Source organism: Ranitomeya imitator, chromosome 3, assembly GCF_032444005.1.
Source record: "Ranitomeya imitator isolate aRanImi1 chromosome 3, aRanImi1.pri, whole genome shotgun sequence".
Lineage (NCBI taxonomy): Eukaryota > Metazoa > Chordata > Amphibia > Anura > Dendrobatidae > Ranitomeya > Ranitomeya imitator.
Window position 1 is genome coordinate 114,788,858 of NC_091284.1, and position 16,888 is coordinate 114,805,745.

Sequence of the window (16,888 nt, forward strand, 5' to 3'; positions counted from 1 at the left end):
CTTGGGGGGGGTCTAGGTTCCAAAATGATGTCACTTGTGGGTTTTTTTTTACTGTTTAGGCACATCAGGGGCTCTGCAAACGGAACATGACGACCGCAGACAATTTCTGCATTCCAAAACGTCACAACTTCCCTTTCGAGCCCCAACGTGTGCCTAAACAGTTTTTTCCCACATATGGCGTACCAGCGTAATCAGGACAATTTGGACAACAACTTTTGATGTCCAATTTCTCCTGTTACCTTTGGGAAAATTAAAAATTGGGGACTAAAATATCATTTTTGTGGGAAAAAATAGGATTTTTTATTTTCACGCCTGGGCATTATAAACTTTAGTGAAGCACGTGGGGGTTCAAATTTCTCACCAAACACCTAGATAAGTTCCTTAGGGGGTACAGTTTCCAAAATGGGGTCACTTGTGGGGGGTTTCTACTGTTTAGTCACAGCAGGGGCTCTGCAAATGGAACATGATGCCAGCAGAACATTCCATCAAAGTCTGCATTCCAAAACGTCACTACTTCCCTTTCGAGCCCCAACGTGTGCCCAAACAGTAGTTCCTCCCCACATATGGGGTATCAGCGTACTCAGGACAAATTGGACAACAACTTTTGGGGTCCAATTTCTCCTGGTACCCTTGGGAAAATTAAAAATTGGGGACTAAAATATCATTTTTGTAGGAAAAAATAGGATTTTTTATTTTCACGCCTGGGCATTATATACTTTAGTGAAGCACGTGGGGGTTCAAAATTCTCACCACACAACTAGATAAGTTCCTTAGAGGGTCTAGTTTCCAAAATGGGGTCATTTGTGGGGGGTTTCCACTGTTTAGGCACATCATGGGCTCTCCAAACGCGACATGGCGTCCGATCTCAATTCCAGCCAAAGTTAGCTTGAAAAAGTCAAACGGCGCTCCTTTCCTTCTGAGCCCTGCCATGCGCCCAAACAGTGGTTCCCCCCAAATATGGGGTATCAGCGTACTCAGGACAAATTGGACAACAACTTTTGGGGTCCAATTTCTCCTTTTACCCTTGAGAAAATAAAAAATTGGGGACTAAACGATCATGTTTGTGGAAAAAATAGGAATTTTTTTTTTCACGCCCGGGCGTTATAAACTTTCGTGAAGCACTTGGGGGATAAAAGTGCTCATGACACATCTAGATAAGTTCCTTAGGGGGTCTAGTTTCCAAAATGGGGTCATTTGTGGGGGGTTTCCACTGTTTAGGCACATCAGGGGGTCGCCAAACGCGACATGGCGTCCGATCTCAATTCCAGCCAAATTTAGCTTGAAAAAGTCAAACGGCGCTCCTTTCCTTCTGAGCCCTGCCATGCGCCCAAACAGTGGTCCCCCCCCACATATGGGGTATCAGCGTACTCAGGACAAATTGGACAACAACTATTGGGGTCCAATTTCTCCTTTTACCCTTGAGAAAATAAAAAATTGGGGACTAAACGATCATGTTTGTGGAAAAAATAGGAATTTTTTTTTCACGCCCGGGCGTTATAAACTTTCGTGAAGCACTTGGGGGATAAAAGTGCTCATGACACATCTAGATAAGTTCCTTAGGGGGTCTAGTTTCCAAAATGGGGTCATTTGTGGGGGGTTTCCACTGTTTAGGCACATCAGGGGGTCGCCAAACGCGACATGGCGTCCGATCTCAATTCCAGCCAAATTTAGCTTGAAAAAGTCAAACGGCGCTCCTTTCCTTCTGAGCCCTGCCATGCGCCCAAACAGTGGTCCCCCCCCACATATGGGGTATCAGCGTACTCAGGACAAATTGGACAACAACTTTTGGGGTCCAATTTCTCCTTTTACCCTTGAGAAAATAAAAAATTGGGGACTAAACGATCATGTTTGTGGAAAAAATAAGAATTTTTTTTTTCACGCCCGGGCGTTATAAACTTTCGTGAATAACTTGGGGGATAAAAGTGCTCATGACACATCTAGATAAGTTCCTTAGGGGGTCTAGTTTCCAAAATGGGGTCATTTGTGGGGGGTTTCCACTGTTTAGGCACATCAGGGGGTCGCCAAACGCGACATGGCGTCCGATCTCAATTCCAGCCAAATTTAGCTTGAAAAAGTCAAACGGCGCTCCTTTCCTTCTGAGCCCTGCCATGCGCCCAAACAGTGGTCCCCCCCACATATGGGGTATCAGCGTACTCAGGACAAATTGGACAACAACTTTTGGGGTCCAATTTCTCCTTTTACCCTTGAGAAAATAAAAAATTGGGGACTAAACGATCATGTTTGTGGAAAAAATAGGATTTTTTTTTTCACGCCCGGGCGTTATAAACTTTCGTGAAGCACTTGGGGGATAAAAGTGCTCATGACACATCTAGATAAGTTCCTTAGGGGGTCTAGTTTCCAAAATGGGGTCATTTGTGGGAGGTTTCCACTGCTTAGGCACATCAGGGGGTCGCCAAACGCGACATGGCGTCCGATCTCAATTCCAGCCAAATTTAGCTTGAAAAAGTCAAACGGCGCTCCTTTCCTTCTGAGCCCTGCCATGCGCCCAAACAGTGGTCCCCCCCACATATGGGGTATCAGCGTACTCAGGACAAATTGGACAACAACTTTTGGGGTCCAATTTCTCCTTTTACCCTTGAGAAAATAAAAAATTGGGGACTAAATGATCATGTTTGTGGAAAAAATAGGATTTTTTTTTTTCACGCCCGGGCGTTATAAACTTTCGTGAAGCACTTGGGGGATAAAAGTGCTCATGACACATCTAGATAAGTTCCTTAGGGGGTCTAGTTTCCAAAATAGGGTCACATGTGGGGGGTTTCCACTGTTTAGGCACATCAGGGGGTCGCCAAACGCGACATGGCGTCCGATCTCAATTCCAGCCAAATTTAGCTTGAAAAAGTCAAACGGCGCTCCTTTCCTTCTGAGCCCTGCCATGCGCCCAAAAAGTGGTTCCCCCTCACATGTGGGGTATCAGCGTACTCAGGATAAATTGGACAACAACTTTTGAGGTCCATTTTCTCTTTTTACCCTTGGGAAATTAAAAAGATTATTGCTGAAAGATCATTTTTGTGACTAAAAAGTAAAATGTTAATTTTTTCCTTCCATGTTGCTTCTGCTGCTGTGAATCACCTGAAGGGTTAATAAACTTCTTGAATGTGGTTTTGAGCACCTTGAGGGGTGCAGTTTTTAGAATGGTGTCGCTTTTGGGTATTTTCTGCCATATAGACCCTTCAAAATGACTTCAAATGTGAGGTGGTCCCTAAAAAAAATGGTTTTGTAAATTTGGTTGTAAAAATGAGAAATTGCTGGTCAAATTTTAACCCTTATAACTTCCTTGGAAAAAAAAAGTTTGTTTCAAAAATTGTGCTGATGTAAAGTAGACATGTGGGAAATGTTATTTATTAACTATATTGTGTCACATAACTCTCTGGTTTAACAGAATAAAAATTCAAAGTTGGAAAATTGTGAAATTTTCAAAATTTTCGCCAAATTTCCGTTTTTTTCACAAATAAACGCAAGTTATATCGAAGAAATTTTAGCACTATCATGAAGTACAATATCAATCTCAGAATCGCTAAGATCCGTTGAAGCGTTTCGGAGTTATAACCTCATAAAGGGACAGTGGTCAGAATTGTAAAAATTGGCCTGGTCATTAACGTGCAAACCACCCTTGGGGGTAAAGGGGTTAAGATCACACTGACTCACTTGGGGTGGAGTGTTAATCCTAATTAATTCAGGCACACCCCTGCTATGTGTTAGGAGTCACCAGTTTATAAAGATAACTTTCTTTTAAAACATTTTTAAAAGCACATATAAAACCTGATGAAGGCCGTTGTGGGCTGAAACGTGTTGTTTTATTCTTATTAAAGTGTCCTAATAAATTTGGTACTGAGCAAATTATCTCAACCTTCAAACTATCCTTGTCTTCCGGAAGCGCCAAGAAAGGAAATTTTTTTTTTCTCTAACCAGGAGTAAACACTTGAAATAGATCACTCTGTAATGACTCTATATACTGTAATATGAGTTTCACTTTTTGTATTGAAGAACTGAAATAAATTAACTTTTTTATTAAATTCTAATTTAGTGAGAAGCACTTGTAATTCTTGTCTTGTTAGCAAAGTGGCTGCAAAAGTTAACTTGTGTCTGTAAGTTTATTCTTTAGGATGACATCCCCTTAGAAAAGAAGACTAGATTTACATACAGGGAAGAGGCAACCATACCTCAGGAATGAGAGGCACAGAAATAAAGGAAAAAGCTGCCAGACCCAGGAGAACATAAGCATTTAGACCAGATAAGACCTGTCACTTGCCATAAATATTTTTTTTACTTGGTCTAATTGCAGCTGTTCTCTTGAATCAGGCATTATTTTTCCCTTTGTTTCTGTCCCGCTCTGTTCCTGAGATGACACCCTTTTCCTTATATGAATCTCTTGTCCTGTAAGCCAAGTGGGTGTAATTCTCAACTTTATTTTCTGAGTGTGTGCTTTAGTATCGCACCCCCTTGGCCAACAAGACTAAATTTTCATGCGAGGAAAAGTCACCCAAATCTCACAAACATAGAAATGCAGGAAAAATAAAACAATAAGAGAAAAGAGGCACTTACATTGGATTAAGAAAGAATTACATATTTATGGCAAGTGGCAAGTCTTCTTAATTTTATATCTGTTGTCATTTTGTTGTCCATAGTTTGTCCTGTTTGAACAATTGGGTAATAAACAGCATTAAAAATATTTTGTCTTGAAAACCTTTTCTTTTCAGAATTGTGAAAAATGGCAATTAAACTGAAAGTTTACTGGGATCCCCTTTCTAAAATGCTTTTGTGTTCTTCTCAAACGGGAACATCATAATCCACAATAAAACGATGGATCGAGAATTTTTCAATTTACCATTGTAAGGTTTAGTTTCTACTTTTTCCTAAAAGCTTAGCAGGGGTAATCTTAGCAGGGGAAATGTACAAAACCATGACCATCGATGTAATGGATGAACAGGCCTTATGTGCTGAGACAGGAGGCACTGCAGAGCAGCACTCCATACTGGTTTTTAGCAGGTAATTCTTTTTGACATCCATATAAACTGACAGGTCTTATAGACAGGATTTCTCGTCACTTTTTCTGTGCTATCCTTTGACTGCCAAGTGTTAAAGGGGAGTAGGTCCTGACCTCAACAGGCAAAAATGCCAAGTGTGTTGTCAGGTAACTTGTACTGAGTAAGAACAGAGACGTAGTAGAATAATGCCATCCATGAATCACTAGTTGGCTTCCATTATTCTGATTACATTAAAATCTGACTGGCAGATAGCATGCCAACCCAGCATTGTTATAGTTGCCATGTTTGATAAACCAACCCCCCTTGTAATTTTCATGACGAGTTTAACAAGCAGATGGCCTTGCGATGGGAGGAATCTATGAATTTAAAATGAAATATAAATAGGATTTATGTTAGAATTATAAAACGTTGACTCAGAAGGGATTATCCATTGTCTTTAATTACCAATCTACACATCTCCTTTCAGTTGATATTGATGCATACCGGGTTGTACATATTGTTCTTATATCTGGAGAGTACGTTGTCTGTTCTCGCCTTGATCTTAGAATAGAGTGATTGGATCATCATTCATTTGAAGTCCAAAGTAAATGGATTCCAGGTGATCCTTGAGCAGCCAGATCATTTCAACGTAAATTATTAGTGCACCCAGAAGATAATCAGAGATTAATGAAAGGTTGACCCATGAGTTATTAGCAATAAGACTTCAGTTTTCTCAGATTTAGGAGTCCTTGTAGATTTGTAAGATGTCTCCAAGTTTTCATATGTAAACAATAAAGAACATGAGGAAGTAGGCTACATTATTTCGTTATACTTGATCCTGTATAAATGTAAGATTTTATTTTCATTGTGAAGAAACATTTTGGTAATGAACTTTTTGAGTGTAAGGTACCTAACAATAGGAAAGATTACTTAGAAGTTAATAATACTCTAAATAAGAAACTCTATGTGTTACAATGTGCAGAACTTATTAGCAAACAGATATACCATACTTAGTAATAAATTTATAAAGTGGGAGCTCTCTACTACCAAGTAAAGAGTTAATTTTTTTTATAAAATTGTAGCCTAATGTAGGTGGAGCTTAAAGAAGTACTCCCCCATCAAAGTTTTTATCCTCTTAATAAATTGTAGTCATCATATTAAACAGCACTGTGTACTTACAATTGCTCATTTTAGCTTTCTACCCAGTTAATTCTTCTCTTTGCCGTTAGGTCTATGTCATCACGTGATTAAAAACAGACTAACCGAATACTTCTAAGCTATATGTAGAAACAAGAATAGTCTCTTTTCATTCCATAAGTCATCCCGTTCTTCAACTCCTGACCCAGCTGCTCTGCTCGTTCCGTGCCAGTGATTTTGCAGTGATGTAGTACTGTAGTTCTAATGATGATTCATGCAGGGAAATTATACAGTACTTCCAGCTCCTGCATAGAGCTTAGAAGGATTTAGCTAGTCAGTTTTTAATCACGTGATGTCATAGACCAAATGGAAAAGAGAAGAATCAGCTGCGTAGAAAGGTAAAATGAGCAATTGTAAGTACAAAGTGCCATATAATATTATGACAGCAATATATTAAGAGGATAACAATTTTGATGCAAGGGCTTCTTTAAGTGTTTAAGTGATATCCAACAGAGGAAGCCAGAACAGATAACATGCAAAACGCGCGTTGGGGCTATTTTACTCTCAGTATGGCCACCCTTGTCATACCTTAACAATCACTTGCCATTAGTCAGCTGTTTTAGTGATCATTATGTACCTCTCACATCCATTGTGGCACTTATTTTGTCTTTTCATAGCTGAGTACTATCAGTTGCCGGAATATGAATCAATAGCTTTTTTTCTGTGTCCATTGTGGCAACTATGATAATATAACTATATGCACTTTTTTGATTGCCTTTAGGTATTGTGTCTCTCCCTGCTTCCACCTTTTGGTTTGAAATATAATTATGTATCTGCACTATTGCACTTTCTTCATTCTGTGATACCATTGGTCACCCAAGAACTTTTGGTTCTTTGTCATTCTTATATACTTTGTATGTTTGTCTATGTACATTTTCTACCAACAAATAATAATTTTTTTGCCATACTCCTTTCTTCCTTATAGCGTACATGTGATCTTTTGGAGTGGTAGGTCACCTCTACATCCTTGTATTTAATTTATAATCTTGGATGTCAATTATTATGCCCTTAATGAATCTATTAATCATTCTTTAAGTTTTGCAGTAGAAGTCAGTAGTCATGTTATATTTTATCTACAGGTGATAATGGCTATAGAACATTATTAGAATTTAATCAAACTTTCATTTTTATTCTTTCAAGATTATTACACTGCAAGTAGCAGAGAAGCCATCAGAAAATGACCTTCCCATCACAAGAACCACAGCAGCGGGGAATGAAGACTACTTGCCGTATGCCATTCCTCTGATCAGTCCTGGAAGCATATTCCGAAAATCAATCAAATCTACATTAGGTGGGGACAAGGATAATATTTGGGAATATTTAGCATTGTTTACACGGTTAGCATTGTTGCCGCAAAGAATTTCATTGTTTGAGGCTCTGTTCACATGTCTTTTTATGTTTTCAGTTTTCCTGTCCAGCATCCTGTGCATTTCTGTTTCAAATAGAAGTAGTGGGGTCCCAATAATTTATATGGAGTTCGTCCTTTTTCTGTTTAAAATATGCTTTTATAATTTATCATATTTTCTACATGGAGCCCAATTGGCTATTTTTTATATATATTTATATCTATCATGTGAACTAAGCACTTATATATTTATATTTTTGCAGGACATTTTTTGCACTAATCATGTCACCTTGCACCATATAATCACTTTTGAACTATTCATATATTTCCAAAAGAGATTCAATACTTATTTATTGTTCAGCTCTTTGTAGGACTATGATCAACATCAATTAACAAGTGGCATGCTTGTTTTGTGAACCTAGTATTGTTTTTATTATTAATCTTTTATACCAAACATGTGGGTCCATATTCCTATCATATGATTTAATCGATTTAATATTTAATCCTGTGCAATACCTTTTTGTTACCTACAATCCTTGGGGACATTCGGTTATTCTGTCCACATTCCTTTTAACGTTTTTTTTAATCATGTTTGTCTAAATTGTGAATAAAGCTTTTTTGTAATTACAAGTATGGGTATTTATGCTTTCTCTTCTTTTCAGATTTGTGTACTACTTGGGAGTTACCCTTCCATATATTGATTGTTTTGGCCCTTTCTTTGGATATATTTGCAGAACAAGTCGCATTTCTTTAATGTGATAATGATGCTATTGTTTTGTGGAAACTTAAGGTACCTTCACACTGAACAATTTAACAACGATATCGCTAGCGATCCGTGACGTTGCAGCGTCCTGGATAGCGATATCGTTGTGTTTGACACGCAGCAGCGATCTGGATCCTGCTGTGACATCGTTGGTCGGAGCAGAAAGGCAAGAACTTTATTTCGTCGCTGGATCTCCCGCAGACTTCGCTGAATCAGCATGTGTGACGCCGATTCAGCGATGTCTTCAGTGGTAACCAGGGTAAACATCGGGATACTAAGCGCAGGGCCGCGCTTAGTAACCCGATGTTTACCCTGGTTACCAGTGTAAATGTAAAAAAAAACAAACACTACATACTTACATTCCGGTGTCTGTCCCCCGGCGCTCTGCTTCCCTGCACTGTCAGCACCGGCCGGCCGTAATGCACAGCGGTGACGTCAGCCAGCCAGCACTCACACTCAGTGCAGGAAGCAGAGCGCCAAGGGACAGACACCGGAATGTAAGTATGTAGTGTTTTTTTTTTTTACATTTACACTGGTAACCAGGGTAAACATCGAGTTACTAAGCGCGGCCCTGCGCTTAGTAACCCGATGTTTACCCTGGTTACCAGGGGACTTTGCATAGTTGGTCGCTGGAGAGCAGTCTGTGTGACAGCTCTCCAGCGACCACACAGCGACGCTGCAGCGATCGGCATCATTGTCTAGATCGCTGCAGCGTTGCTAAATATGACGGTATCTTTACTTCTGTATTGAAAGATGAGTGACGCTGATGACATTGCATCTGCTCTTACCTGCCAGGATATATACGTACCCGTGTCCTATTCTAATGCACACGGTTCACATGTTCTATTGTAGCAAATTGAACAGGTGCACAATACCTGCCGATTGTGCACATGTCTTGGTGTCAGGGCCCTCACCCTCCATGTGGAAGCGAGCAGCGCCAGTCAACACCTGTTTCTCTCTTTTGCGCATGTCAGCACCATTAAGGCAATACCAAATTTTTATTTTAGTTTTATGTTTTATAACTTTTACAAAACAAAAACATGAACATCTTTTTTGTGAAGCTAAGTGTAGTTTCATTGGTAACACTTTTTTGGTGCACAAAGGCATACATCAAAATCATGGGACCTCATTGCAAAAGTCCTAAGTCCTTACCCTTAAAAAAAACATGGGAGAAGTATGTTGGGTTATGTCTAGGGATGAGCAAACATACTCTGTAATACTTGGATATCTCTCGAGTATCTGGGTCAGTGGTCCCCAAGTCCAGGCCTCGAGGGCCGCCAACAGTGCAGGTTTTCAGGATTTCCTTAGTATTGCACAGGGGTTGGATCCCAACCCCTGTGCAATACTAAGGAAATCCTGAAAACCTGCACTGTTGGCGGCCCTCGAGGCCTGGAGTTGGGGACCACTGATCTGGGTGCTCGGAAGTGCTCAGCACTTGACGAGCATCGGGCGGTGCTCAGATTTGAACACTTGAATCCCCACACTGCATGCTTGGTGCCTGTTACACAGCTAATACGCATGCGGGGATTGCTTTATTGTGCAAAGCATTTGAGTGTAGGAGTACATTAACTACATATTCTTAATATTTGAATGATGCCCGCAAATTTTTGCCTTCAAGGGTCTATGGATGACTGAATAACCCTCCCTATATTCTTTTCCTGGCTTTGCACTGCGTGCAAAGCTTTTATGAGTGAGGAAGTGCCTCAACTACACTTTCTTAATTTTTTTTATTATCAGGCACTCCATTTGGTGTCTTCAAGGGTATATGGATGACCCTCCTTAAAAAATGTTCTGGCTTTGCACTGCGTGCAGCGCCTTTTTGAGTGTATGAGTACTACAACTTCACTATCTTAATATTTTAATGAGGCTGTATGGATGACCCTCCTTGTAATTTTTATCTGGCTTTGCACTGTGAGCAAAGCCTTTATGAGTGTAGGAGCACTACAACTACACTATCTTAATATTTGAATGAGGCACTATAGTTGATGCCTTCAAGGGTGTATGGATGACAATGTTGTAATTTTTGGCAGGTTTGCACTGTGTGCATAGCCTTATGAGTCTAGGAGTACCACTTTTTTGAGAGTAGAAGTACCATAACTAAACTTTGTTTACAATATTTGAATGAGGCACTCAAGATGGTGCCATAAACAGTGTATGGATGTCCCTGCTTGTAATTTTTGGCAGGCTTTGCACTGTGTGCAGAGCTTTTATGAGTGCAGCAGTACCACCACTACACTTTCTTCATAATATTTCAATGGGTGTATGGATGACCCTGCTTGCAATTTTTGGCAGGCTTTGCACTTAGTGCATAGCCTTTATGAATCTAGGAGTACCACTACATGAACATTTTAACAGAATGTGTATGAAGCCCTCCTTTATGTCTAATACAGGGTGTGTCTGAATTCTTCCTCCTTCTAATTTTTGGCAGATATTGCTCCCTTCCCAAATTACACTGAAATGTCCAGTTTTTAAATGAAATATTCAATTTTGGCATACTTAAATTATTATTATTTTTTAAAATTTGTGTGATTTAGTTATTGCCAACACCTGTTAGGTGCCACAGGTAAATTACAGGTGCTGTTACACAAACTAGAGAAGCATCACATGATTTTTCAAACAGTGCCAATACTTTTGTCAACCCCCTTTTTTATGTTTGGTGTGGAATTATATCCAATTTGGCTTTAGGACAATTCTTTTTGTGTTTTTTCATTTAAGACAAATTAAATGAAGATAATAATACCAAAGAATTTGTGATTGCAATGATTTTCAGGAAGAAAATGAGTATTATCTGTCAGAATTGCAGGGGTGTCGATACTTTTGGCCATGACTGTATATGCAAGTCATTATATAGGAAGAATGTCTCTTAATATTGTTTTTTCCTGAAAACTCGAACTTCTCTTTGGTTTGGAATGTTTTATTGTCAGTCCTTAAAGTGTAGTAGAAATGTGACATCATCGTTCTCACCAGCTATCTGGGAGTCTGAGATGCTTCCAGGGGTCTTCCCCATGTTGTTCTCCTTACATTCAGCACTTTTTCCATCCATTTCAACATTTTTACTGCCCCCCCCCCTTCAGATCTCCTTGTAGGGTCTGCCTAAAAAATGCTCAGATTTTCCATTGACTCCCACTATATCATTATTTGAAACAGTCATCCCTACAGTTGTGGCCAAAAATATTGACACCCCTGCAATTCTGTCAGATAATACTCAGTTTCTTCCTGAAAATGATTGCAATCACAAATTCTTTGGTATTATCTTCATTTAATTTGTCTTCAATGAAAAAACACAAAAAGAATTGTCCTAAAGCTAAATTGGATATAATTCCACACCAAACATAAAAATGGGGTGGACAAAAGTATTGGCACTGTTAGAAAAATGATGTGATGCTTCTCTAATTTGTGTAATTAACAGCACATGTAACTTACCTGTGGCACCTAACAGGTGTTGGCAATAAATAAATCACACTTGCAGCCAGTTGACATAGATTAAAGTTGACTCAATCTCTGTCCTGTGTCCTTGTGTGTACCACATTGAGCATGGAGAAAAGAAAGAAGACCAAAGAACTGTCTGAGGACCTGAGAAACCAAATTTTGAGGAAGCATGAGCAATCTCAAGGCTACAAGTCCATCTCCCAAGACCTGAATGTTCCTGTGACTACCGTGTGCAGTGTCATCAAAAAGTTTAAAGCCCATGGCACTGTGGCTAACCTCCCTAGATGTGGACGGAAAAGAAAAATTGACAAGAGATTTCAACGCAAGATTGTTCGGAGGGTGTATAAAGAACCTCGACTAACATCCAAACAAGTTCAAGCTGCCCTGCAGTCCGAGGGTACAACAGTGTCAACCCGTTCTATCCGTCGGCGTCTGAATGAAAAGGGACTGTATGGTAGGAGACCCAGGAAGACAACACTTCTTACCCCGAGACATAAAAAAGCCAGGCTGGAGTTTGCCAAAACTTACCTGAGAAAGCCTAAAAAGTTTTGGAAGAATGTTCTCTGCTCAAATGAGACAAAAGTAGAGCTTTTTGGGCAAATGCATCAACATAGAGTTTACAGGAGAAAAAAAGAGGCATTCAAAGAAAAGAACACGTCCCTACAGTCAAACATGGCGGAGGTTCCCTGATGTTTTGGGGTTGCTTTGCTGTCTCTGGCACTGGACTGCTTGACCGTGTGCATGGCATTATGAAGTCTGAAGACTACCAACAAATTTTCCAGCATAATGTAGGGCCCAGTGTGAGAAAGCTGGGTCTCCCTCAGAGGTCATGAGTCTTCCAGCAGGACAATGACCCAAAACACACTTCAAAAAGCACTAGAAAATGGTTTGAGAGAAAGCACTGGAGACTTCTAAGGTGGCCAGCAATGAGTCCAGACCTGAATCCCATAGAACACCTGTGGATAAATCTAAAAATGGCAGTTTGGAGAAGGCACCCTTCAAATATCAGGGACCTGGAGCAGTTTGCCAAAGAACAATGGTCTAACATTCTAGCAGAGCATTGTAAGAAACTCATTGATGGTTACCGGAAGCGGTTGGTCGCTGTTATTTTGGCTAAAGGTTGTGCAACCAAGTATTAGGCTGAGGGTGTCAATACTTTTGTCTGGCCCATTTTTTAGGTTTTGTGTGAAATGATCAATGTTTTGCTTTCTGCTTCATTCTCTTTTATGTTTTTTTCATTTAAGACAAATTAAATGAAGATAATGATACCAAAGAATTTGTGATTGCAATCATTTTCAGAAAGAAACTGAATATTATCTGACAGAATTGCAGGGGTGTCAATACTTTTGACCACAACTGTAGTTTTGGCACATATGTGCAGTCTCAGAAGGACACCACCTTTTATATACAGGGAGAAAGACATGTATTGCGGATTATGAATAGCAATTTTGCCCGTACTAAAGCACCTTAGTGTTTTCACCCACTACAATACCGATGTCATGGTCCACAGAGTATGATTCCCTCCAAAAATGCCTCCTCTATATACACTATGATACCCCCATAGTGAATTCCCTCCACACAAATGTACAAAAACACCAATTCTGACAATATTTTTATGTTTTAATACATTAATTTTGCTGGAATAATAATACCATGTTATAGCATGGACAGTACCAAATGCAGTCAATGTTATATATTTTTCCATAATAAAGTATTTTTTATTATAAAAAATAATATTTGCATTTTGTTGCTCGGATTTTTGCTTTTCTATCATTTAAAAATATTTGTTTACATCATTTATGCATGGTGACTTGAACATGCGATCTATGATCGCTGACTTATATAGAGCAGTGTATTATGCTGACTGCCGACATATTGGGACAGGAAAGCTTTTTCTCATATGATTCAAGATCCTTGCATAATCAATGCGAGATTGATGAATCTAGAGTACGTAGATCAGTATTGCATATGATTTGGTAATTTGCAGAAAACTTAACGTGGCATAATAAATGTGTCACGCGCCCTTTTTTGCCTTCTATGCCACTTTTTGGTTGGCTTACATTTACATCAGAGAGCAGAGAACAGCAATTACAATTGAATCACTATGTACTACGAGCTTTTATGACTTGCACCTACATTGAAATTCTGCTTATATTTTCACATTTGCACTGATTGTACACTTATGATTTGTGCAGGTACCAAAGGAGATAATAATGAAGAAAAAAAGACACGAGGTAACATATTAATTACTGTGTTTTTTTTACACTACAAAATATTTGTATTGAAACAAATTTTTCATTCATTGGCCAAGTTAAATAATTTGCAGATATACAGTACTAGTAAATTAAGTTTCAGTCCACACTTTGTAGTTGTAATTTGCTATTACTTCAGCAGTTATTCAAATTATGAATGCCATCTCATTCACTTTTGTAGTCTAAAATATTTCCTGTTGATTGGTGGTGTCCGGTCCTGAGATCCACATCGATCTCTCAACAGATTGCTTAGAAGCGCCAAGCTGATGAGGCAGATCTCTACAGCTCCTTTCGATTAAAGCCATACTCCAATCTGTGCTCAGTGGGAACTTTTCTGCCTCCTAATCTGCACACTTCTGAGTAGTCTTTCGAACGATTGGAGGGGGTCTCAGAATCTAGCCCCCACTTATGCACAGTGAATTGAAATGTAAAACTTTAGCTTCACTTTAACAAAGAAGTTTAATTTTTTTCTGTAAAACATATTTTATAACATTTTTGCTGTTTACATTTTGATAATGTAATTTATAACATCTGCTTAATTTAAAATAGGATTGCCTGGAATACCAGGACCACCTGGATCAATTGGGCCTGTGGGTTTACCTGGATCAAAGGGAGACCGTGGAGAAGCGGGAAAAGTTGGCCCTGCTGGTCCCCCAGGTAACTGATATTCTCCAGACTGTATTTCTTTTACTTACAACAGCAGATTGATGCAATGGGAACAGGGGCACACAGATTGTAGCTTAGTGGTTGGGCCCACAGATTGTAGCTTAGTGGTAATATGAAAGACTCAGGAGGTCAAAGGTAATGAAGGGGTAAATATTGACACTCCTACATTAGTTCTTAGCCTATGGCCATCCCAGTATAATAGGATGGGTTAATAACTAATGTTATTTAAAGAGAAGGCGTCATCACGTTTTATACCAAAATCTAATGGCATGTATGTAAAGGTGCTTTAACCCCTTAACCCCTGGAGGTATTTTCGCTTTTGCGTTTTTGTTTTTCGCTCCCCTTCTTCCCTCCCCTTCCTAGAGCCATAACTGTTTTATTTTTCCATCAATATGGCCGTGTGATGGCTTGTTTTTTTGCAGGATGAGTTGTACTTTTGAACATCACCATTGGTTTTACCATGTCATGAATTGGAAAATTGGAAAAAAATCCAAGTGCGGTGAAATTGCAAAAAAAGTGCAATCGCACACTTGTTTTTCGATTGGCTTTTTTACTAGCTTCACTAAATGCTAAAACTGACCTGCCATTATGATTCTGTAGGTCATTACGAGTTCATAGACACCAAATATGATTAGGATCTATTTTATGTAAGTGGTGAAAAACAATTCCAAACTTTGTTGATAAAAAGAAATTGCACCATTTTCCAATAGCCGCAGCGTCTCCATTTTTCGTGATCTCGGGTTGGGTGACGGCTTATTTTTTGCGGGCCGAGCTGATGTTTTTAATTATACCATTTTGGTGCAGATGCAATATTTTTATCACCCGTTATTGCATTTTAATGCAATGTCACGGCGACCAAAAAAACGTAATGCTGGCGTTTTTACTTTTTTTTCTCGCTACGATGTTTAGCGATCAGGTTAATCCTTTTTTTATTGATAGATCGGACGATTCTGAATGCGACTATTCAAATATGTATATGTTTGATTTTTTTATTGTTTTATTTTGAATGGGGCACAAGGGGGTGATTTGAACTTTTATTTTTTTCATATTTTTAAAAACATTTTATTTTACTTTTGGCATGCTTCAATAGTCTCCATGGGAGACTAGAAGCTGCCACAACCCGATCGGCTCTGCTACATAGAGGCGATGATCAGATTGCCTCTATGTAGTAGAATTACGGTACTCACTTGCTATGAGCGCCGACCACAGGGTGGCGCTCACAGCAAGCCGGCAATGACAACCAACCAGTGACCCGCGATCACATGACGAGGGTCATCGGTGTGTAGATTTCCGGCCCAATGACCAGAAGCGCGAGTTGAAATCCGCTGTCAGCATTTGACAGGGGCATTTAATGGATTAATAGTCGCGGGTGAATCGCCATTCCACCCGCGGCTTTTCCGGGCACATGTCAGCTGTTTAAAACAGCTGACATGTACCAGGAAAGATGTGGGCTCACTGCCGTAATCCACATCAAAGGAAGGAAGTCTGACATCTGCATAAATGTACACCCGATGTCGGAAAGGGGTTAAGGGTTGTCAGGTCATAAATTACAATTCTGCTTTCATTCTATGTGACTACAGACTTGTGAATCCTCACATCGTGCACACTGTGCGCTGTAAGGATTGTCCAGTGCCGGCGCCGGGTCATGTGACCTCAAGGATGCGATATGCATACTCCAGCAGAAAAACAGAGTACAGAATGACAAGCTAGGTAGTGAGCATGAAGGGGGGCTCAGTGCCGGTGCTGTGGGCCAGTTCTGACTTCTCACCCTGAAACCCCCTTCTAAATGAATATTTTTCCCATGTGTCTTGTGCTGTTGTGCATGCTAACACTTGCTTGCAGGCTGAAAGCCTCTGCTACATTTGTGTCTCTGAGACCAGGATTAGTAACACACACACACCAGGTGACCTTGGGTTCGGTTCAAAAGGTTGGTTTTACTATAAAGTTCAGGTAAATTTGGCTGTGGCATAAAGTATGGGGCAGAATCCCCTCTGGTTAAAGTTTCCATAAAGCAATTCACAAGGTCCTGCCTCTGGTCTGCCCAAAACTTGTACAGAAAAAGATAGCGGGCACCACAAAGGTAAACAAATCAGGGATCAACCATACGTATATATAGAGAGCAATTGAAAAACCAAACAAAAGAAAAAAGGATATGCGCAACAACTGGGATCAACCTTCAAAAAATATATAACTTTATTAATACAAATATGGCACATCAGAGCAAGACATACATTTAAAAACCAAAAAAACG

The 16,888-nt window shown here is 39.6% G+C and overlaps 1 protein-coding gene across 1 annotated transcript in view; it reads left to right on the top strand.

Moving 5' to 3' along the window:
• Nucleotides 1–16,888, top strand: part of COL26A1 (collagen type XXVI alpha 1 chain) — an 817,346-nt gene that overhangs the window by 779,222 nt on the left and 21,236 nt on the right. Inside the window, exons 5-7 of the mRNA XM_069761307.1 lie at nucleotides 7,323–7,473; nucleotides 13,915–13,953; nucleotides 14,521–14,628. Coding sequence (XP_069617408.1) covers nucleotides 7,323–7,473; nucleotides 13,915–13,953; nucleotides 14,521–14,628 — 298 coding nt within the window. The remainder of the gene's footprint in view (nucleotides 1–7,322; nucleotides 7,474–13,914; nucleotides 13,954–14,520; nucleotides 14,629–16,888) is intronic.